This window comes from Monosiga brevicollis, genomic scaffold, assembly GCF_000002865.3.
Source record: "Monosiga brevicollis MX1 MONBRscaffold_2 genomic scaffold, whole genome shotgun sequence".
NCBI classification, from domain to species: Eukaryota; class Choanoflagellata; order Craspedida; family Salpingoecidae; genus Monosiga; species Monosiga brevicollis.
In genome coordinates, this window is record NW_001865039.1 from 2,917,056 (window position 1) to 2,940,580 (window position 23,525).

Sequence of the window (23,525 nt, forward strand, 5' to 3'; positions counted from 1 at the left end):
TCTCTCTCTCTCTCTTTGGGGGCGCATGTCTATCATACCTGGGTGGATCCAAACGAACGCACCCGCTTTGAACCTTGTTTCAAGCACAACCTTGCGCTTGTCCCCGCCATGAGCTGGTCTCCATCCATTTTTTACGCACCACCACCACCACTACCACCACTTGATTGATTCACCTCTTGAGTTTTGTTTGTCGTCAATCCGCCCGTCCACCCCGTGCTGCTGCGCTGCCCTCGGCCTTGGGCTTTGTGGTTTTTCTGTCTTGTAAGAGTGCGCGATCTACATTATTACCAGTCTGAGCCTCTACCCTGCTCGTTGGCTGCCGCCCGCCTCGCCGCCTCGCCTCCTTGCGCCTTTTTGTTTTTTTTTATGTGTGTGTGTGTATCTAAAAATCTGACGGCCTGCACCAGTCCGAGTGACCTCGCGTGCATCTGATCCTTTCTGTATTTGAGTCCCTGTACATGTTCATAACAACCCTTCCACTTCCTTCGCACGCACGATTTGCTCCGCCATACCCAGCACCATGTCTGCTACTGTATCAGGTTGGTTTCCATACCAATGCCCAGGTGTTGCCCCCATTTTTTTTTCCTTCTCATGGCTCGTTGGCTCCCTCACCCTGGCCCCGCCACAGTGTCCCAGTGTCTCGAGCTGCTGGGTGCCCAACTGGGCAAAAACATGAGCACGAGCCGCAACGAGTTTGCCAATTTGAAGCTGCCAGCCGATCTTCAAGAAGCCGCTCGCCAGCTCGACGCTGCTGCCATCTTTGACGTGGTGGATAGCCAAGGCCGAGTGGCGCTGCACCTCGATCTCATGCCCGAGCTGACACGCCTCCATCGCGTGACCCAACATCGACGCTCGGGCCTGCTGAGTCTTTTTCTACCTCGAGCCACTTTGGCCCGACTCTTGCATGGTCTTGTTGACACGTTGGGACACGATCAAGTAGGTGAAGCTGTATCCCCACCTGTGCATCAAGGCTCTGCGTCCAGTTTTGGCCCTTTTCCCTGACGTCAGTGTCATCTTTAGGCCAGCAACGACTTGGTCGTTGGCGTTCTTCAATCCAAAGCCTTTGCCAAAGCGACCCAAGGTAGGCTGCTTGCTCAGATTTCTTCCCTGTTCTCGTCGCACGCCTCTCTTGCTTTCATCACTCTCATCGCATTTTCTCATCGCGCATTCATTAGAACGCGGAAGAGCGGTTGTCAAGTTGCTGGCTAGCCTGCTGGCTGGCGTGGGCAAAAACGGCCAGTTTGGCTCGGACATGCGCGGCTTTGTGGAGCCTCGACTAGCTGTTCTCAACCTTGGCCTCGCCTCGCTCGGCTTTCAAGTCGAAATCTGCACCAAGACCACGCGTGACAACAAGCAGCAACACTCGCTGAGTACGTCAATGGCCCCCTTGTGCTGTGTCCCGTTTCGCGTGGAACATGACTGTCTGCATGAAAGATGACAGGCGCACGGTTGCTCGTCCGCCACCGCCTGTGCTCACATCGCACCACCGCCCGTGTTCACATTGTCGTCCTTTTGCTTCCTTGCAGAGGTTGGCCTCTTGGGTCCGGATGGCCATCGGGCTCAAGGTCAGCAACCAGCTCAGCTGCTGGCTGGAGCCGTTGTGCCGTACATGCGGGCCGTGGCCTCGACCAATGGCGATACTTCCGACGCTTTGACCAGCCCACCCCCAACCTGGCCTCAGCAGGATCCTGCCACCGTTGGCATGTCGACACCGCTTCCGCCCGATGTGGTCAGCTGTTCTTCTCATGCAGACTCTGGTCTGGATGCTGGAGACGAGGTCGCCGCACCTTCTTCTTCTTCTTCTTCCACTGCAGACTCTGCAGAGGCCATTGACGAGGACTTTGTTCTGGACGACCTGGACGATGTTGGCCTTGATCTTATTCTGGCTGGCTCCGCTCAGACCACCCCTGAGACCCAAGCGGCGCCGCTCAGGCAGGATACAATAAGGCTGGCCCGCACGCACTCGACGGCTGACCCAATCCTCCCGAGCGATTCTACCGCCGCCCCACCTCCCAAGCGCTCGCGACCGGCACCCGAAGTTACCACCTCCAACCCGATGGACCTTTCCGTGATGGCTACTCGAGCTGTCCATGAAACGCAAGCCGATGCTGACATTGCTAGCATTCGCAGTGACCTCTTGTCTGTTGATGCCGAGCCATCGATATCGACGGCGTCGTTGCCCGCATCTGAACAAGGGCTGGCGTTGCCCGCGCTGCCCGCGTTGCCCGTCGACTTGGTCCGACGCGACAGTCATTCTAGCGTGGAGGAGCCATTGCGCTCGACGCCGACGGACGCGCATTTGGAAGCATCCCCCGTTGTTGGAGGGTTTTCCACAGCCGTGGCCAACTGGGTCCTCGAGATGGACGTGGACGTGAACTGGGAGTTGGACGCGTGGGACGTTGGACTCCAACCCCATTCCCAATCACAAGGCATCGGGCTCCAGCCTGTGGCTGCACCACCACGCCCTGATTTGGATGTAAATCAGACACCGATGGCGGTGGAGGTGCCGCGCTCGGAGTCTCAAAGCCCGCAATCCTTGGCCAGATGGCCACGGGGTGCCGTGCGCTTCAACCGAGACTCGCTGCAACCGGCCGCTAGCATGGCCACAAACACACAGCAAGCACCATCTTTGGAGCGCCGTGCACCACAACAACCATTCCGTGGCCGTCCTCTGGCACCCACACCGGATGATTTCAGTGGTGGCGTGGGCCATGCCTTGAACGATGATGTCGTGCAATTGGCTTGGCCAGGCCCTGAGCTGCAGGAGCTGCAGGAGCAGGGCACCAGCGCCCAAGGATCCGTGACCTCGGGCTTTCATGCCGAGACATGGCAAGAACCGACTCCACAACAAGCCGCTGCTGCAAGGGCAGCTGCACGCTTTCAAGGACAGGCATCGGCATCAGCCTTTGACGAGGCCGGTAGTCCGTTGCCCCGTGTGGCCACGATGCCGACCACACCCGTCATGGTTGATGGACAGGAACTGGGCGGGTTGCAACAGCACGCCTTGGCCCCACGCACCAGTGATGCCGCTGAGGCTAGGCCTCAACAAGATCGCCGCGATGGCGATGGCGATGGCGATAGCAACCATGGCTCCCGCCTGTCGCGCGAGACGGATAATCAAGAAATGACTCAAATAAGATCCCACCCAGGTCAGATTTTGGACAGCGCCAAAGTCACCCATGCTGCGGTCCGCCTGCCCTATACTGACCTGATTGCTCACCTCATCCCTATTGTTGTTTCACTTCGCATCGCAGCACGCCAACTTCAACCCCACCTGGATGAAGCTTCCAGCCTGGACCTGTCCGAGGCTCGGGTCTCTGGACAGCGCCAAACATTGGACCGACAACAGCTCGAGGAGCTTTCTGGCCCACCGGGTGCCCTTTCCGACTCAGCAGGTCAAACTGGACCGCTTGATGGCGTTTTCCTGGCAACCCCTACCATTCAGCCTGTACCGAGCTTTGCTGCCAATGGCAGCGAAGCTGCTGGTCTATCCACCAGCTCGGACACTCAGGCTCGAGAGGCCACGGGTGCCAGCGAACGAGCGCTTCAGGCTCAAGGACCCAAGCAACCACAATCGCGACGTGATGATCGACGCGATGATCGACTTGCAGATGCTGCGGCCCATTGGGCTCTGGCCGGCGAACAGACGGCCGTTTCGGAGCATCTGATACTCGATGAGTTGTCGTCGCCGTCCTCTTCTTTTTTGCAGGGCTGGCCCGAGGCAGTGGCTTTCGACCGTCTTGGTCGCGTCGTTGGCGATGCCGTCTGTATGTTGGCAACGGCTGGAATGTTCAAACGAGCCTTCCGCCCACAACGCGATCGACCCGCATCCCAGCCACAAACTGCACGTCGGGCGTCTGGGCGAGGTGCTGCCGAAAGCATCGACACCGTTGAGGGCTCTGGCTCTGCCAGGCCCAGCATGGCTGTTCGCGAGTCGCCTCAATCGACGGCAGCGCGACCTCTCTCGCTGCTGTCGTCGGCGGCCACGCGTTCAGACCAGCGCGCGTCCGACCACGCGCACGGCAACGGTGCCGTGTCTTCTCTGCAAACCCAACCCCGCTTCCAACCCCAGCCCCAGCTTTCTCAGTCAGTCTTCGACACCGTTGAGGGCTCTGGCTCTGCCGGGCCCAGCATGGCTGTTCGCGAGTCGCCTCAATCGACGGCAGCGCGACCTCTCTCGCTGCTGTCGTCGGCGACCACGCGTTCAGACCAGCGCGCGTCCGACCACGCGCACGGCAACGGTGCCGTGTCCTTTTTGCAAAATCAATCCCAGCCTCGGCTCGCTCAGTCGGCCTCATTGGCGACTGCGCCTCAAGTGAAATTGCGAGTGCGCATTCGCGCCACGCAACACGCTTCATCCCCTACCGGTCAAGCGTGCTTAGAGCATTGCCACCGCATTTCTCAGTCATGCCTCTCACACAAGTGTCTTGCTGAGCTCGGCTCGACTAAGCTTGATCTTTCAGCTTGGACCCAGCAGGTGATCAAGGCAACTCGTTGATTCAGCATGGCCCTGGCCATTGAGGCTTCAAGAGGCAAAGCATTAAAAAAAAAAAATTGCCCTTTTCCTTTTCCTTGTTTATGTTGTGTGTGTGTGTGTGTGTGTGTATTGTCTCGACCACTGTCCGATTTGCTTGCTGCGTGTGCGTGTGTGTGTGCGCATTCGTTTGTTTTGACCCCCAATCGAGCACTCATGGTTCAAGAGTCACACAGAGCATCGACAGAAGAGAGTCCAATGTTTAAGATACAAAGATTGGTTGGAAATTAGAGAGAGAATAAAATTGGTCATAGTACATGTATTATTGTGGCAAGTAGATGCAGTCTCCTGCCACCCACACAAGGCAAGTGCTGAGCCCACCAAAGCCACGACCACTCGACGCAGTCTTGAAAGAACGTGGGGGAACAAGAGCCACAATTGAGTGTTAAATCGATAAAAGTGTGGGACCCCATCCGCTTCCTACCAGTCAACTGACAAAGCTCACTACGCATCCTCCAAAACCTCTTGAACGGCGTTCTTGTTCGCCTCGTACGCCTCCTTCGACTCTTTCCAGCGTGAACTGTGCTTGACCAGGTAATAGGTCAAGAAACGCTCGTCCACACAGGCACGGAGACCCAACTCTTTGAGGTTGAGTACATACGTGCGGTCAAATTCCACGTCTTGAGCACGCTTGCGCTCTGTATACATGACATCCCCTCCAAAGTGCCACCGATCAAAGATGGCGTGGCCGCAGTGAAAGGCATAGGCAAAAGGAATGTAGGCCTTGATCACGTTCTCTGTTAGATCAGTGCGCAAGTTGGCGCCATCCTCAAGCTGTGCATAGCAGGGCAGGATGGTCGAGTTATCCGTCGAGTAGATCCGCACCAGACGTGCACTGTGCCCGATAAAATGGCAGTCATGCTTGGTAAACAGGTACCGCGCAATTTCATGTCGCTGCGTGGCCACGCGATCGTCGGCATCCAAAACGGTCACGATACGCATCATGGTTTGGCTGACGGCAGCGTTCCGGTTGGGCCCGGCCATCAGCTGGGCCGCCCGACCGATAATGACCGTGCGATTGTGGACCAACGGAGCCTTGTTTAGTTGAAGCAAGAATTTATTCGCATGTACAAAAGAAATTTCGGAGGCACCAATCACCACCTCATCGGGTGGCTGTGTGCTGTTCCACGCCGTCAAGACGCAAGCCTCAATGTGCGGCCAGTGCCCGGGGTACAGGCCAACGGCCAATGTCAGAGTGGGCCCCACCTCAGGCTGCGGGTCCTGCTCCCACGGCGCCAGACCTTGCTGGTCCCGGGTGCTGGTGGCCGAACTGCACCCGTAGGGTTGATCCACAGCAAAGCTTACTTCTCGCGAAATGCGTTCGCCCGGTGGGAGCGCGCGGCCCGAGAGCAAATCCGCCATCACGGCCAAGGACATGTAATGGGCGTGCAAAAAAACGGCAGGCAGCAGGTTGCTGAGGCTTTCGGTTGATTCCAAGCTCTTCAGGACTGGACAGATGTGGTGGAGGATCTCCATTGGTTGTAGCACGGCCACGGGCACGGTCTCGTCGAGCAAGTAAAACCCCACCGACACGGTGTTGCCCATGGTGCGATTCAAGCTCTGATCGGCGAAAAGTGGCGTCAATGCATCTGATTGCTCACCCAGATCGGTCCAGATCAAGTGCGTGACCGTGTCCGCCTGCTTCTTCATGACCTGGCACATCACCTGCCAGGGGGCCAGGTCCTCCGTAGCTCGCTTCGGTCGTGGCGACCAGAGCGGAGTGCAATCTGCCTGAAAAACTGTGCCTTCGCGGCATGCCAGCAACGCGTCACCAAGTACCGCGTCTGGTGCCAGCATCAGCGCCAGGCCCAGTGCCAAGCAGACAGCCCCGTGCATTGAAACCACGCCCATCCTGAGCAGTAGTGGCCGGCGTCTGGTCGTCAAATCGACCAACTGTGCCAAATGCACACACACAAGACACAAAAGGTGGGAGGGATGTGGAAAATGTGTGAAATTTTCACGTGTCAATTGGTAGCATGTCAAAAGTCACAGAGGAAGAGAGAAGAAAGAAAGAAAGAAAAGGGAGGCGGGGGGTGGGGAGGAAAAACCATTCGCCTCTCGTTTCTAGTTTGGTGCAACGGTGGTCGAGAAGGCTCGGATCCATTCCTGATACTCGTCCTGGTTAGCCTGAAACTTGATGACCCGATCTAGCAATACACGGAAAAGATGCGTGAGAGAGTGCAAGAAAGGCAATGTTGAACAGCCATGCAAGAAAACGCTATGAAGAGCCCCCTCCGCCTCGCCCGCCTCCCCCCAAAAAGGTGGTCACAAGACACTTACTGCCTTCGTCAAAGGCCAGATGAAAAGAGTTGTGCTTGGAGTTGGGATCCACAGACAGCTGAAGATCTGCAACATCCACCTGTAGCCACGGCGTGTCGGAAAACTAGGTACAACGGGCACGTTGATTATAATGCACATCCCATGAATGCATCACGATGGCGACCAGCAGCTTGCATCACGTGGCGTGTAGCTGCAATCAGGACTCACCGCCTCCTTGCGTGTCTGGCCCTTGCAGTTGACGCGCTGCTTGAAAATAAGCACGCCTTTTGCGCGCAAGCGGACCCAGCTGTGTCCGTACATGGACCGATAAGCGGCCATCAACTACATTGACGATGATCCGATCAAAAAAAAAGAGTTCATGTTCATCCAGAGTAAGCGGTGCCTGCTTGATCGGTCACACAACAAGGCAGCCTGAAGGACAAAAGCACGTACCCGGCGTTGCTCACGATGACGCAGATGGCCCTCCTTTATCAACTCGCCATATTGTTCTTGCTCCGCGTCCATATCCAATGAGGAGACCGGCTGCTGTTTCTCGTTCAGAGGGGACGTAGCCGTAAACGCCTCATCCTCCTCACTATCGGACGCGTCGCGCATCTCATCCTGCCCAAGCACGCGCACACACCCCACGGGCCAACGCAAACAAAGGATTCAGAGAGAAATTTTGTCAGCACGCCATATCTCGACCGGCGCTTGATTGGCTGATACGACTTGAACCACAAATAGCAGCGATAGTCTTTGCAAACCAACCGGGCGGGAGGAATGTGCAGAAGATTGAGGCTCGTCGTCTTCATCTTCCAACAAGGCGGAGGAATCGGCATTGGCCATGCTGCTGGCCGCAGACGTCGTGACAATCTAGCCACCCAAACCAAGAACAACCCATCCGAGTTGAGCCACCAAAAAGACAAGGCAACACCTGATTCCCCCATCCGCCATCGTGGCTCCCATTCAGCTAATTTGCAAAAGCGCCGCGCAAGCAAAGGTATACTGACCTCCTGTGCTTTGGGTGCAGTGTTCCAGAAGACGATGGCGCCACCTAGCGATCGTGTCTTGCGATGACCTACGAGGTGGCACACGTTCATCTACATGACCCCTGCACACAACATCTGAAGCAAACGGCAAGGCTTTCGATGTTCAACGCACCCTTGTTGGGTGTTCTCGAGCGGAACGGTAACGAGCTGTTCTTGAAAGTCCGCACGGCAGCGGAAAGCTGTACATCAGGATCGAATACCCCATAGGCACATGACAAGTGAGGGAAAAAAGAAGAGGAAGAAGAGAAGGAGGAAGAGGAGGAGGAAGAGGAGGGAAGGAGCAGGAGAAGGGGCTTGGCCTTGCTTCAGAGCCTCTCTGCGCTCATCAGACGGAACACACGTGAAGCAATAAGCGATACAAACCCGGCCATTGACAAAGCGAAAGGGCAGGTCCACCGTTCGCTCCTGTGACTCATCACTCTTGCGCCGGGGCTCGATTTCCAGACTTTTCCTGTGCACTCATAGAGCAATGCTCGGCGCCATGAGACCGTGCGTCCAAAGTCATGTGCTGCTAGCCGTGAGCAATGCATCAGACAACACATATACTCACTGGTAATGCTTGTTGTCCAGGTCCTGCATCTGGGCTTCGTCGATATTGATGGAAAGAAGTAAATCGCGAACAAACCCAATCACAGGGAAGCCGTACTCAGAGGCCTGGAAAGCTTCAAGTTGAGAGAAGATGCGGTCCTGCTCCTGTACCCCGGCTGCGCAGCCATAAGCCTCCTCTCGCTTGGAGGCAGTCTTGTTGTGCATCAGATCGGTCTGCGAAGAGCCGCCCACTCGGAACAATGAGGTGGGCAAGGTACCCGGCAGTGACATCAACCCTATCGTGGTCGAGCTCAACCATTGCTGCCACGCACCAGGAACATGCCGAGATACGGGATGCAGGGCAGCTTCGTGGTGGTCAGATGCTCGCGCACGGTGGCAAAATTGTCGTCTTCGGACAAAAACTCTTCAAGGCGCTCAAACCGCTCGGCGTATTTGTCGCGCAACAGCTACAATTGGGCCCGCAAATAGGACCAATCAGAGAGAGCAGACTAGAAGCCAGGGTAACACATCCAACTGTTTCGCCAAGGCACTAATTGGGCTTGGAGCTACGCACCTGCCACGTGTGCTGCAAGCGGTAGACCGGGGTCATGTGTAGACCAGACATGACAGCCAAGAGACTGTGCAGGTTGTTGTACTCGTGTAATTTCTACGAATACACCACCAATCATGGAATATCAATAAAAAAATGCGAGAACACTACTGTTTCCACTGTTCAGCGCAGATCACAACAATGTCGTCCAGATGATAAGATGTGGTGTCATCACTCGGCAGCCTAACTAACCCGCGCGAGTTTGATACAATGTGCCAAACGATCGACACGAGTTTCATCCGGTCCAAAAAGGATGGTCCGGGCGATCCAGTAGCTAATCTGTTGTGCGAAGAGTGGCAAGGGGGTACGGTTAGGAAGAGGTGAGTCAGCGGAGAAAGGTGTCGAGGCTTGGGCTTGGCCGTCGTGTGTGTCACCCACATTGTTAAAGCGGTGGGTCATGGCCATGACATTGGGAGCACGTTCCATCTTGTCCACTCGTGTCCAGGCACAGTTGACTAGTTCCTACATCCGGATACCGAGTGGCAACGCATGGAAGAGAGCTTAAGCTGCAGAAAAGGGCCTCGAAGTCAATGTGGCACCAGAAGTTCTGGGGTGGCCTGTGGGTTTTGGTCGGAGAGCAGGGAGCAAACCTTTTTACTGATGGCGCGAAAGCTTTGAATGTCCAGCAAAGTAAGTTGTTGCTACAATATGAAGGACATACACAGACACACACGTTGTGAGGCCATAGGTTTGGAGGTTTTAAGCAACAGGGCGTGAGGTTCAGCTGACCGCAATGTCCTCTGGGGGGATCAGTTTCTCAATGCGGTCGGTAATTTGTTGCTTGGCGCGTTCCTAGCAGAGGCAGACAAAAGCACCAAAGGATTTTGGTTCATCGCATGATGAGAGATTGGCGTGATGGATGCTTGAAGTTCTGGCATTGGGAGGGCCGGGCATTGGTACCTCGGCCGAAAGTGTGTCGTCAAACTCTGAGGCAAAAGTTTCTTCAGCATTGAAGATGGCATCCTCTTCCAGGCGCAGTTGTTCATCTGTGAGCTCTGAGTGCATGGCTTCAAGGTCAATGGCCAAGCAGGAACGTCGACGATTGAGTCTCAGCTGACGCGAGCGCGACGGGGTGGTTGGCGTTGGCGTCGCAGCCATGGCGGACTTGCTCGGGCGTTCTCAGGCCGGGACAAAAAAAAAAAAAAAGGCAAAGAGAAAGGGCGTGGATCAGCTGTGTGCTGAGAGGCCTGGGCCAGCACCAAGTGTTCATCAAGTGACCAGCATGGCGCGGCGGGAAGATCAACCAACAGCGACTTCCGAGAAGCAGCCTGTTCTGCAAGTATCAACTCGCAAGAGGCTTGCGGGGCTCGCTGTCTCACAGGCCACCGTCTACAAACTGGGCAGCGCACAAGCTAGCGCAAGACTACGTTCTAATCCCCAACCTCAGTTTCCCCCTCCCCCCCAAAAAAACCCCCTAGTCGAATCGGCCAGACCCCAGTCTACAACCCGAGTAGCCAGGCAGAGTGGGGGCGGGGCAAGATACACACAGCCGCGCATAGAAAAAAAAAAAAGAAAAAAAAAATTGATCAAAATCGGTGCCAACACTGCTCAAACAGTCTGACGACACACACACACACACACACACACACACACACACACACACACACACACACACACACACACACAAGAAAGAAAAAGACGAACAAAGACATAGATGCAGAGAAGAGAGAATAAGGACCAAGAGAAGGTGGAGAAGAGAAGAGAGTTAACTTGGTGGAGAAGAAGAGAGACAGAGAGAGCGCGCGAGTGACAGAGAGACAGAGAGACGGGGAGCGCGCGCGTGACAGAGAGACGGGGAGAGAGCGAGAAGAGATTGATAAGAAAGCGCATAATTATAACATAGTGAGAGACATAAAGGCATAGTCAGTCGTCAGAGAAGAAAAACAAAGAGAATGAAACACTCGGACGAGATGAAAGATGGCTGTTGTGGGTTCGGCACGAACGGATTGATGTGGCTGGCTGGGATAGGGACAGGGCAACGAGGCTGAAACATTATTTGGTGCAGATGGTCGAGATCACCTGCACATTGACCCGAGAAACCTTTCAAAGGCTTGACCTTGTCATGAGCCTGACACCAGGTGATGATAGAGCCAACATGGCAGACTAGGCCGGTTACAGCTGATCGGTGCAAGGTGTAGAAGATGCAAAGTGTCGAGTTGTCTTCGCTTCGCCTTGGCCAGCGTGGTTGGGCAATTCAGTACCACTCTCACCCCAAGTCTTCTCCATCATTGGCTTCATAATATTCACTATTTTCGGACACGGCCAGTTGTGAACAGCTGCGGCACTACTCGTCAGTCTCCAGTTCGAAGAGAAGCTCCTTGCTAGGAAACTCAAAGTGCTGTCCCTCGGGCTACAAGAGACCACCAATCAAGCGAGAGTACCAATGCCCAGAGACAAAACAAGTAAGAATTATGTCATGGTCGGAGTCAGCCCACAGGCAGCGTCCCTTGCCTCCCTGCCTCCCTGCCAAAGCTATGCGGTGCACATGCCACATACGAGAGTCACATAGGCGAGCTTGTAATCAGCACGTTTGTTGCGATGGTTTGTGCGACGATTCCTCTTGGTCTTGCCTAGACAGATGAAAGCACGCGCAAGGCATGAGCCAGTCTCAACCAGGCGCTTCTTCAAGCCACTCTCAACACCGTTGCTGCGCATGCGGTATCATACCAAGGACAATCTGTGTGTTGACGCGCTCAACCTCCAGGCCGTAAATAGACGAGAGGTAGTTCTTAATCTCTGGCTTGTTCATCCTGCGCATCAATGGCCCAGGATTAAAGGACGTCAAGATGAGTGTTGAGCAGCCAGGGTCGGGAACAAAGGCATGCTGGGCGAGCTACGCAAGTCGAGGGCGCGGCACAGAGCAAGTCAAGGCAGCTGAGGTGCACGCACTTCATGTCAACTCGAAACACGAGGTCGTTGGGCGCCCGCTCGCGGCGCACGGCCTCATTGCGAGGATAGATGGGACGCCCACTCTTGGGATGTGTGGCCACCTGGCCCTGCTGAATCGGCATGGGGTTGCTTGATGGCCGTACCAACGCCACCGTATACTCGGGCATAAATACTCGCACACCTCGAAAGGCCGTGCTGAGAGCCTTGTTCGCTGCCATCGTGTCACACACACACAAGAAAAAAAAAAAAAAATGAAACGAAACCACAAAGAGACCTCGAGATGAAGCTAAAACTATAGTTGTGAACATGTGGTTCCTTTGTGTCTGCGTGCATGCAAATGGTCGTGTTGGCCCGTGTGCCACTCGTCTTGCACACTCTTCTTCCTGTACCTCCTGCAGCGTGAGCTTTTCTCATCCCGCTGCGCTGCGGATCCACCCGACCAACCTTCAACCCCGGGGTGTAACAGTTTCCCCGCGGCAAGAGTTTCCAAAATTGGTACAAACTTCATCGAGAGCAGCACAAGGCCAAAAGAAAGGCTCACGCATGTCATCAACGCACACCGACACCAGGCCTCACTGATCGCGCGGGCTGCGCGCGTCATTCGCGGCCGCATCAGGTCTTGGACTGCGTGCGCCTGTGCATCAGTCTACCTGCGGCTGCACCAGGCGCCCGGCGATCCCAGTCATGTTGTTCCGCCGCCTGGGCCGCGCCGGAGCGGCCTGCATTGTGGCCTCGGTGCTGGTCAACCTCTTTTTGCTGGGCTACTACCTGGCCCCAACAAGTCCAGATGCTGCCCAGCTCGAGTTGCCTCGTGTGCGCCAGGTCGGGGAGCATCCCGCGCCGGGACATCCAGATCCAGTCGGAATCCATAAGGCCCTCGACGTGGTACCTCCACCTGCTCCTGGCCCTCGGCCCCCACCTCCTCCGCCCCCACCAGGTCCGCTGCCCGTTGACCCTGTGGTCAGCACCAAGCCACGCACTACACCTGGCTTGATCTCAGTCATTACCACCAAAGCTGCTCCTGCTCCCGCTCCCGCTCCTGCTCCTGCTCCCGCTCCCGCTCCAGCTCCAGCTCCAGCTCCAGCTCCATCACAAAATGAGAAGATTGTCGCTCCCAAGGAAGAGGATGATGACAATGACGAGCCAGACATTAACGAAGATCCAGATGAAAACCTCGAAATGGCCGTCGGCCAGGATGTAGCCGAAGGCAACCTCGATACCTCACGTGCCAAACAGCAGGTCAACACAAAGGCCAAAGCAAACAAGGATGCGGCAGCCAGCAACGATGACGGTGAAGAACGAGGCGCCACAGATGATGACGAGGCCAGCAACACGAACGATGAAGAGCTCAATACCGGAACCACCTCCTTTACTTATCGGGGTCTGCTGGAAGGAGCCACTAGTCCGCCCCTCATTGGTGTCATTACGGGTGGCAACAAACCCTCTGTTCAAACCAATCGTCAGGCCGTGATCGATACTTGGTTCTGCGACACTTGCTACATGGTGACACGAGAAGAGGTCAACACCCCACGCGTCATACGCCTCTCAGAGTATGCTGAAAATGGCGGTCACAAGGGCCTACCCCGCAAGGTCAAGCACATGTTTGCCGAAATCCACAACGCATTTGGACAAAAGTTTGAATGGTTTATCAAGGTTCGGTACCCGCTCCCGCCACCTGCTCCCATGCTTGTGCAGTCTTGTAGTCTTGTGCTCACCACAAGTGCCCAAACGCTCCCATTGTCACAGGCTGATGACGACACCTTCTTCAATATGCCACGCTTGCTCAAGACTTTGAGTGCGTTTGACAGCAGCATCCCCGTCTACTTTGGCAAGCCCTTTGCCACCAAGCTCTCGGGCGTGGCTGGTCCGGGGCCCCTCTGGAAAGATTTTACGGCTCTCAACTTTTGCCACGGTGGTGCTGGCTACGTCCTCAGCCGAGCCCTTCTCGACATTGTGGGCCCGTACATCCGCGACGCTCCCGTCACCACCTCCCTCGAGGATGCAGCCGTTGCCTCCGTCCTCTACATGTACTCGGGTGTCAAGTGCATCAACATTAATGCCCGTATGTTTGGTGGCTTTGACTTGGTGGCCAATGCTCACGACCAAGACCTGATCCGCACTCAAATTCAGGGCTATGAACGCAGTGACCCCAGCATTCTACTCAAAACGGCGTCCATTCACTCCGTCAAGGCGGAAATGACAACGTATCTGGATCGCATGTACCGCAACCTTTACGCCAACACCAGTGCCGACCAGCTGCGCCGTGTTGACGACTTGGCTGAACGTGACCTCGAAGCCAAGCGACCCACCTTCACAACAGCTTGGAACTGTACCCTGTCCGCCCCTGCCGGTAGTCACAAGGCCATTTGCATGCAGTCTGCACTCAAGTCCCGACCTCCCAGCCGACCTCCGGCCCTCGACGTCGCCGAAGCCCTCAAACTCAAGCGACCCGCTACCGCTCAGCCATGCCCGGCCCCTGATGCCCGGCCTTCCGCGCCTCACGCCTGGCTGCGGGCCAGCTGGACCTTGCCCACTGCCCAAGAATCAAACACAGGCACGCAGCCTCTGGCTGCAGAGCCAAGCCACTTGCGGCAGGCCATCCTGGTGGCTTTGGATGAGTTTGAAGGCACGGCACTGGCCTCGCTGCGACTGCTGCATCAAAGCCTCCGTGCTTCGGGATCAGCGGCTACTCTCATTGTTTTCAGCACCGAGCCAGAGCGTCTTGCCAATGGTCCCGAGGCCACCGCCTGTGGGGTGGAAATTGTAGGCTACGACCCTCTGCTCATCGGCCAATTGTATGCCAAGCGCAATTCGTACAAGATTACAGACCAGATGCAAGCCCTGGCCGCCTTTCAGGCGCACCTTCGCGAGCACGAGGCCGAGTACGACCGTGTCTTGGCCGTTCCTCTTGACACAATCTTCCAGCATGACCCGTTTGCTGCCCTGCCTGATCGGGATGGCATCCTGCTTTTCATCGAGGATCCTGTTGTCGTGCACTACAACCCACCTTGTTTTGGAGGGGCCATCAAAACGCACGAGGTACCTGCTGAGCTCTCCATGGAAACCTTTGCCGGTACACCCGCCGCTGTTGTCGATATGCTGGCCATTCTACTGGACGTCAATTATCGCACCCGGCAATGCCCCTTCAAGGTGGCCGCCATGATTGACATTTACCAAAAGTCGGTGGCAATCCACCACCCGGTCGCCGTCATCAACCCCTGGGACGGCCCTGTTGCCTTTATCAGCGAGCGCCAGCCCGTTCGCGCCATTGCCGCTCCTCCCAACTCTGCGCAGACGCCTGGACCGGGGAACATGCTGCTAGTGAACCAGGCACGGCGTGTGGTGGCCTGGGTGGTGGCTTACCGAGCGCAGGCCGAAGCCCCACAAGAAGGTCCGGTGGTCATACCACCGCAAGACACGATCAAGACAGATCTTGAATTGGCCCTCGAGCAGACGCCGGACAAGCTTCACTCGGTGCTGCGAAAGATTGCAACTTTTCAAGATCCCAGTCCGGCAGAATGGCTGCCCGACAGCAAGGCATATCTGCGGTGGTCGGCCCTGGGTGCTCTTTCGGCCCGAAGTGCGCCACTCCAGGCATTCAAGCCTCTATGGGAATTACTTGCGCGAGCCTCGACGTTCTCGTCCATGGCGGACCGCCCTATGGCCCAACGCGTAGCATTGCCCAGCACGCATAAGACTGGCAATATTGTGGCGCTGGGCCTGCTTTTTCGTTTTGCAGCTCGCCACCACCGCCACATCTTTCACCGCGGGGAGTGGCCTTTTCTGCCACTCGAGGTGATCAAGAGTCCAGATCCGTCTTTTGCTGGTCAATACGACATGGTCTTGAGCCAGCTGTGTGCCAAAGGGCAGTGGCATTATGCCGAATTCGGCCATGCCGACAAGATGTACACGCACATCCTGGGACCTGATCATCGCCGTGTGTTGATGATTGAGGACCCGGCTCAACATTACTTGAACTGGCTTTACTTTTACGTCATCCCCAAAAAGCGCAAGTTTAAGCCACAAACGATTGTAGCCCAGTATGTGGAGAGCCGCATGAACCGCAATCTGCAGCTCCAGGAGTTTGCCGTGCGGTCGGAATCTCAATATCGTGCTTTTCTGCAAAAGTACTTGAGCAAGTTTGACGTGGTCATTTTGCGCGAGCGGCTAGACGAAGGCTTGGTCCTGTTGCGCCGCAAATTCAACTGGAACTTGGAGGACATTACCTATGTCAAACCCTCGACCTCAGGAACACGGTTTGATGGCAAGTTTTTGGCGCGCACACCCCGCGTGGACGCATTACCGGAAGAGCTTCAAAAGGGCATCCGGGACCTGGTACAGCTGGATCAACGGTTTTACGACGACATGACCCAGCGATTCGACGAGCAGGTCTCGCAGCAGTCTGATGACTTTCACACCGAGGTTTGTTGTGACCGCGCTGCTGGGGATAGTCAGAGCCAGGTAACAGGAGGGTGGGAAGGAGTCGAGTTTACAGTGTGTGAACTGACGATCATGTCTGGTGGGGGGATAGGTAAACACGTTTCAAAAGGTCCAGTCCACCTTGACTGAGCTGTGCCGCCGGCACAACGGGCACCCGGTCTGCAAGTGGTATCAGCTAGATGAATACTCTATGTTTGGTATGCTCGGCCCGGAGGGCTACACCAAGGCCGTGCCTCTCATATAAAGTCTTGTGTTTGTTCGTGATGGCCGAGTTGATCAATAATGCAATGCATGATGATGAGTGAAGGCATACCATCCACCAAGCGCGTGTGTCGGCTGTGGGCGTGTGCTTGCCCTAGAATCATGATGGGCTGTCCACACTCCACGCACAGAAGATCTTCATCCACCACCACAGCCGGAAAAAAAAAACCCATTTGTACATCATGATCAAGCACCACACACACTCAACTGCAGTCAGATGTAGGCCCAAAAACCTACTACATATGTGTGTGTGTGTGTGTGTTCCTCCAAAATAAAAGTTTGTGTGAGAGTGAGAGATCTACAGTTTTTTTTTTTTTTGGGGGGGGATCGGTGTAGGTGGTGTAGTGGGTAGGTGGGGTTTCTGTCGATGGCAGTGGGAACGTGGAAACGTGGGAACGTGGGAGCGCGTCCATGAGTTGGCAGAGGGTACCAAGCGATGCGATCTTGAGAAGAGAATGTGTTGACTGTGTCTGGTCTGGTCAGCTTTGAAGATCAAGAGGAAGATGCGTCAATACTGGTTGTTCACGTGTCAATGTTTGTGTTGTAGTATTAGGCAACATGCGCTGGATGCTTGGCCTGGCCGTGACCGCCCTCGTCGCTGTCAGCGGTAAGAACTACCATGCTTCCAGGAAGCCTTTCGCTTTCACAATGAGCTGATTGGGCCCAGGGAAAACTTCTTGTCGCAGTCACGTCGGCGCAGCTTCTTTTGTTTGAGCACTCGTGCGTGGCTCGTGCCACACCACTCTTGTGCACATCCACATACATGCACGCTCCTGGGGGGCGGGAACTGGCATCTGAGACTCGAGCATTTCTTTTCTCACGCTTGTTGGATCCGATCAAATTCGTTCCTTGCCTTTGTACGCCTTTGTAGACGGGGCTTCACCCTGGGATTGCGATGCTCTCGTCCCGGGCGTGTGCGGATTTCCCTTCCCAAATAATTTTTGGCGCAGCGAGACAGGTCGTGTCAATGTGTCCCTGAACACGTTCCCCGTTTCTCGAGAGGGCCAAGACATCAATCCAGAGCAGGCGGGGATGACGGAAATGGACGGATTTTCTCCCTTCCCCATGATTAGCACCTATTTTCACGATCTCGATGACAGCCAGCTCGCACACTACTGGAACATTGAAGTCTCAGAGGAGCCTGCTGCCCTTTCCATCCTGCTTGAGGTCGACACGGGCAAGATGATCCCTCATTGGGTTGAGCTTGATCATTCGGCCGATGACTTGCATCCCAGGGTCCGTCTGTGAATGTCATGCCTTGTTGCTATAGGCTTGAAATGCTCGTGTGAAACATTCTAGCGCACACAACCCTGTCTTAAGCTCACCTAGCCCTTCGTGCTCGATGCGATGCAACTGGTGTTGATCCCAGGTCTACAACCGCTCGCTGATCATGTGGCCAGCCTATCGCCTTCGAGACAACACGACTTATATTGTGGCCTTTCGGGGTCTTACCACTACCGCGGGTGGACCTGTGCTTCCATCGAGCGCCTTTGCAGCACTGCGAGATAACCTCACTTCAACCAACCCAGCCGTGGAAGCCCGTCGTACCAAATACGACAACTTCATCTTTCCAACCCTGGCTCAAGCCGGTGCGTTTTGTCTTGTCACGCATCGATTGAAAACGTTGGTTCAAGCACATGGGCTTGGTTGAGTTTTGCCATCTCATGGCGCTGCTCACGTCTGCAGGCATCTCGCGTTCCAGCTTGACCTTGGCTTGGGACTTTACCACCGCTGGTACCCACGTCCTGACAAATCGCTTCTTGTCCATGCGCGAGGATGCATTCAAACGCACCACCGACGGCATTGACTTTCGCATCACGGAAGTCAAGGTGCGTACCTGCTGGCATTGGACACGCTGCTTGGCATAGTATGGGACGTTGACGTTAACTTGGACTTTTGTGTGTCTTCGCCGTTGACTTCTTTCGCTTTCTTTCTTTTCGTTTTTTTTTTTTTTTTTTTTTTTTTTTCTTTTTAATCTGCCATGGTGCCGTTCCAAAGGAGAACACCAACGATTTCATCGCTCGAGAAATTCACGGCACGATGGTAGTACCGTGGTACCTCACAATGTTCGAGTCAAGCCCAGCAGTTCGCCTCAACGTGCAGACCAACGACCCAAACACAGCCGTTTACAACGGTGATGGCGAGGTGGAATTCACCATGACCATTCCACGAAGCCTTGTCGAGTCGAAGACACAGGGCATGCTGGTGCAATATGGTCATGGTCTTTTTGGCGCTCAGCGCGAAGTCTTGACTGACTACCTCGCTGAGCAATCTAATCGGGACGGATACATTCTCTTTGCTGTCAACTGGCTTGGCATGTGCTATGAAGACGTGCTCACCATTGCCTCCATTGTCTCGGAAGACTTGACCAACTTTGCCGCCATTCCTGATCGGTATGCGACGCCTTCAATCAAGATCGTTGCGTGCAAGGATGGCAAATGGTGCACCTCTTTGTTTTGTTTTGCTTTTAGTGTCCAGAAAGCTAATGTGTCACTTTGCTTTTTCAATTTTTTTATTTTTTTTTTTTGCAGTTCACATCAGGGCATGTTGAACGCTTTGTTGATGATGCGCCTGGCATCGTCCCCGGCGTTTTACACGTCGGAACACCTGACATTCAATGGCACTACGGTCATCGACCCGACTCGTCGCCACTACTACGGCAACAGCCAAGGTGTGTGCTTCCAAGTTGTCAAAGTGTCATGATGCTCGCGAGGCTCGCGATGCCTTGTCACAATGGAATTCCGGTTGTGCGACTGGGTGCTACAGGTGGCATTTACGGCAGCGTCTACATGGCACTCACCACGGACGTGGTTCGAGGTGTTATCGGCGTTCCGGGTGCGCCATACAGCCTCCTCCTGCCCCGCAGCAAGGACTTTGCCGTGCTGTTTGACATCCTGAAGGTTCGTGACGCCACTTGGCTTCCACGGGACAAAAGCTGGCTGGTCAACCTGTCATTTTGCGAGAACTCTTGCACGTATCAACTGAGTTTTAGATTTGCGCCAAATCTTTGTGGCTTTTCAGGTCCAGTGTCTGATGTTCGGTCTTGTTGACCCTTTGATCGCCTCTCTTTCAAATAGGCTCGCTATGATGACAGCTCGGACCGTGTTTTCTTGCTATCTTCCATGCAACTTCTTTGGGATCGCATGGAGCCCTCAGGCTATTTGAATCGTGTCTCACGAGATCTGCTCCCAAACACCCCCAAGCATCAGGTGCTGGTGCACTATGGTCTTTCCGATGCACAAGTTTCCTGGCTGGGTGGCTTGCAGCTGGCTCGCTCCCTGGTATGCGTCTTATCCACATGCCTCTCAAACAGCCACGGTTGAGCAGGTCTTGCCGCCTCTTCTCATTCTCCCGACGCGACCGCAACTTAGGATTGTCACATGTTCTCATCCAATGTCCACGAAGGCAACTCAAGCCTTTACGGCTTTCCAATGCACGACGATGCCGAGGTGATTAGCGACGATATCAACTTTGCCCTGGGCTTCTATTGGAACACCCCACCGGTATGTTATGGAAGAATCGCGATTGCACAGATACCACCGCCCCTCGCACGTTCTGAGATTGGATGCCGCCTCGCCATTGCATCTTTACATTTGGTACCCGGGACGCTTTGCCAGGTGCCGACGGTCAATGTTCCACCAACTGAGGCCGACACCCACGGCAAAGAGCGCCGCTCGTTAGCCGCCCAGAAGATGATTGCCCAATTCTTTCACAACGGCACCATCTATAACCCGTGTGGCGGCCCTTGTGTGAACGAAACTTTGGCAGGTGTTTGATTTGCGCGTTTTTCGAACCCTGGTGGACATCTAAACATCTAGGTTTGGCCCGGTACAAGAGCGTGGCACACGCGCCGCTTTTGCTTTCTGTTTTCTTGTTATTTTTCTTTTTTTTTCTCTCAAATACGTTTGTGCGTTCGCATGTTATGTTTCTTATGACTGATTGGATTGCTACCATCCTTCATCAATGATTTAAACCGTGAGAAGGCCATGCTTCACCAAAATTGAAGCGGAGGGCACGAGTTGGCTCAGTTTTGGGGCAGTTCCCGCAAAAAAAGTGATTTTTTTTTTTTCCTCCCCCGAAGGTATCTGCCCCAGGCTCCGAGTTTTAGTCACTTTGGCAAATCTATCGACTTTATCGCACCGGTATTTGAAGATCTGGTTGACCTAGCAAAGCGCCAAAATTCTTCATCAGCAGATCACTTGATAATCCGCTTTGAGGCTAACATTCGTCTTTCAGTCACGGTTGCTCTGCTATTCTGAATCCACCTTTCAGGTGCCGCCATCATCTCGTTCCAGATGAAAGAGGGAAGGAAATAGAAGAAAAAGAAAGAAGAATAGGAAAAAAAAAAAGATTGAAATTGTTTTGCGAGTGGACAAGAGAGAGAAGAACACACCACACTCTTCGCCAATTTGAAATTTTACGGCAGGCAGACTAGCTGCGACATTCATGGGTATGTACCCCCCTTTACTTGACCCAAGCACGTTTCTTGTGGTCACCACCTTTCTTGAAGTCACCGCCCTTCTTGAAATCACCACCCTTCTTGTAGTCACCCTTCTTGTAGTCACCCTTCTTGTTCGATTTGCCGCCGCCCTGCAGCTGCTCGTTCATCATGCGCCTGAAAAGAGCGGGAATGGATGAGTTTGAGTGGTGAAAAGCACCATTGGGATGGAGATGATGCAAGCTTTCCACGATTACGTACGTGCGGTATTGCAGGTTCTTTGTGCGATCCAACACGTGCTGGTACACCGTTGTCACGGGTTTCGTGATGTGAATCTCGCCCGAGGCCGGGTCAATTTGCGCATCCAACTTGGCGTCACGGATGAGCTTGACGAGCCACTCCTCAGCATCATCCTCCGACTTGCCGAGGCGCGTGGCCGCATTCCTGTGCAGCAGCAACAACGCAAAACGAGCGTGAGAACAAGCGGACCAACCCCGCGCCAAGCGTCATTCTCCCAGCCAGCCGCACGGCAGCTTACTTGATGCTGACGCGGCTGTGAACGCGAAGGTAGACCTCGAAGAGGTACAATTGTGCTGTGTTGATAAATTCGTCCGTCATTTCAGCCAGGAAATAATCCTTGGAGAGGACCTCGCGGCACTGCTGCAGCTTCTCCTCAGCCGTGACAAAGTCAAAGTCCTTGATGAGGCTGACCAGGAAACCGACAACAGGGTCGTCACCGAGATCCTTGTCTTGGCGCGCAATGCCGACAAACTCCCACATGACATCACGCTTCTTGCGCCTGCTCATGATGGCCACAGCCGTGGCGTAACGGAAGAGATGGGGTGCGATGGTTTGCATGGCATTGGTGCACGTCTCCTTGTTCATGAAAAGGTCGACGATACCATCAGGGCCATCAGGCTGGTTGAAAAAGACGAACAGGCTCCAGTGCAACAGCCAGTTGCGCTGCTGCAGCTGTTCGACAGCCGTCAATTCGTTCTTGCCACCATCAATATACTCCAGGAGCAGGTACATGTCCTCCTGCGCTGTCTGCCAGTTGCCACTGAGGATGGCAGCCGCGAGCTTGCCCCACAGCGCGGTGAACTTGAGCTTGTCATCGGTAGACACGGCACGGTAGTTGTAAAGCAAGCCATGTGCCTATCCATTAGGGTGAGGCCAACAGTGAGTTGGGTCAACAGGCCAAGGCAATCAAGGTCAAAGCAGGATAAGCAGTCGGGAACGACGCCGACACACCAGGTCGTATTGGCCGCGATCAAAGTAAAACTTGCTACCATGGTAGAGCAGGTCGGCCGTGTTTTCGGTAAACTATTCCATAAACGGGCATGCGAGTTGACAGGATCAGGTTTCTGGAGACAAGGGCGAGGGAAGACTGCGGGTTCGAGGACTGCTGCCACCACAAGCCACGACCTGCCTCGCAACCACCTTTCATTCAACTGGCACGAGAAAAAACAAAAGCTTACGCCGTAGGGTTCCAGCTCTGACAGGAGCGAATCCTTGTTCTTCGTGGCTTCAATAATCGAGAGGACCTCGTCATTCTCAAACATCTCGAAAACTGGCTCCAACTGCTTCTCCCAAGTCTTCTCCTCCTCACTGATTGAGCGCATGCGGGCATCCAAATCTACACAGGGCCAGGGAATGAAAGGATAAGTCGGAGATAGACTTGATGTGGATGGAGCAAGAAAAGGCCTCCGCTGAGAACGCCAATTATAAAAAGATGTTGAGCTCAAGTCGACGCACCCTTCTTCTCGGTTGCGTCAGCAAGCTCCAGCGCTTGCTCGATGAGGCGGGTGCGGCTCAAGACCTGCATCTTGGCGCGCTTGAGATCGGCCTCATTGTAGATCTGGTACGTCCCGCAAAGCATCATGCATCACAATGAGAACCCTCGAGATACCTGGACAAGAGCAGCAAGTGGTACATGTTCATGGCTCGATCGGGGTGCAACCATCATACATCGAGGTCAACGCAGTGATCCAGGAGCGGCAGAATAAGGTGCGGGTCCAGGTTCTGGCAGATAGCCTGGGTCAGATCGTGTGCCGCCATGGTGCTACGGTATAGGGTAGACCACCTGCCAAGGGTGAAAAGGGAAATTGCCATGAGCTCCCATGTACACTCAGCATCATTGCCAGAGCTCGCGTCAAGAAACGCCGTCCCGTGTGTGAATGCAGCATCCCACAAAGTAAACAAGGCTACATGATGAATGGACAGGCCAAGGACCGAGCCCATGGGTACAAAAGAGGCGAGAGAATTTGCCTGACGCCAGTCAGCAGACCCAGCGCGTCGAGGTTCTCGCTCGCCCGCGCTCGCGTCTCAGCAGCAAGAAGAAGCGAGCTCACAATTGGTCTAGAAAACGGAAGATGCCCTCAACTTCAAACCCATGGCCCAAGCACCACATGCCCCCTACTTCTCCTGCCCTCAAAACACCAGCAGGCTGGCTGCCCTTTCCAAAGAGACAAGCCATACACCGGTCGCGCCATGATCCAGGCGAGCGAGGGAGCGCTC

The 23,525-nt window shown here is 54.7% G+C and overlaps 5 protein-coding genes across 5 annotated transcripts; 2 read left to right on the forward strand and 3 right to left on the reverse strand.

Annotated features, from left to right (window-relative positions):
* Positions 1–591: 591 nt before the first annotated feature.
* Positions 592–4,498, forward strand: MONBRDRAFT_22495 (uncharacterized protein; the record flags this gene model as incomplete). Its single annotated transcript, XM_001742355.1, has 4 exons — positions 592–936; positions 1,021–1,081; positions 1,176–1,370; positions 1,527–4,498. 4 exons carry the CDS (start codon positions 592–594, stop codon positions 4,496–4,498), a joined length of 3,573 nt encoding a protein of 1,190 aa, XP_001742407.1.
* A 480-nt stretch (positions 4,499–4,978) lies between these two features.
* MONBRDRAFT_22496 (uncharacterized protein) lies at positions 4,979–10,078 on the reverse strand (the record flags this gene model as incomplete). Its single annotated transcript, XM_001742803.1, has 16 exons — positions 4,979–6,229; positions 6,614–6,681; positions 6,815–6,917; positions 7,022–7,135; positions 7,247–7,414; positions 7,562–7,666; positions 7,804–7,871; positions 7,955–8,021; positions 8,206–8,293; positions 8,393–8,604; positions 8,703–8,837; positions 8,945–9,037; positions 9,173–9,442; positions 9,571–9,621; positions 9,710–9,772; positions 9,881–10,078. 16 exons carry the CDS (start codon positions 10,076–10,078, stop codon positions 4,979–4,981), a joined length of 3,054 nt encoding a protein of 1,017 aa, XP_001742855.1.
* A 1,186-nt stretch (positions 10,079–11,264) lies between these two features.
* On the reverse strand, positions 11,265–11,991 carry MONBRDRAFT_22497 (uncharacterized protein; the record flags this gene model as incomplete). Its single annotated transcript, XM_001742804.1, has 4 exons — positions 11,265–11,330; positions 11,477–11,550; positions 11,648–11,730; positions 11,870–11,991. The coding sequence occupies 4 exons, from the start codon at positions 11,989–11,991 to the stop codon at positions 11,265–11,267; spliced, it is 345 nt and encodes a 114-aa protein (XP_001742856.1).
* A 562-nt stretch (positions 11,992–12,553) lies between these two features.
* Positions 12,554–20,346, forward strand: MONBRDRAFT_5363 (uncharacterized protein; the record flags this gene model as incomplete). The annotated part of the gene is made up of 9 exons (XM_001742356.1): positions 12,554–16,330; positions 17,940–18,159; positions 18,257–18,399; positions 18,569–18,963; positions 19,102–19,241; positions 19,337–19,470; positions 19,648–19,851; positions 19,942–20,073; positions 20,188–20,346. 9 exons carry the CDS (start codon positions 12,554–12,556, stop codon positions 20,344–20,346), a joined length of 5,304 nt encoding a protein of 1,767 aa, XP_001742408.1.
* A 688-nt stretch (positions 20,347–21,034) lies between these two features.
* Positions 21,035–23,066, reverse strand: MONBRDRAFT_13685 (uncharacterized protein; the record flags this gene model as incomplete). Its single annotated transcript, XM_001742805.1, has 6 exons — positions 21,035–21,452; positions 21,547–22,163; positions 22,260–22,331; positions 22,487–22,644; positions 22,764–22,866; positions 22,977–23,066. 6 exons carry the CDS (start codon positions 23,064–23,066, stop codon positions 21,035–21,037), a joined length of 1,458 nt encoding a protein of 485 aa, XP_001742857.1.
* Positions 23,067–23,525: the final 459 nt, after the last annotated feature.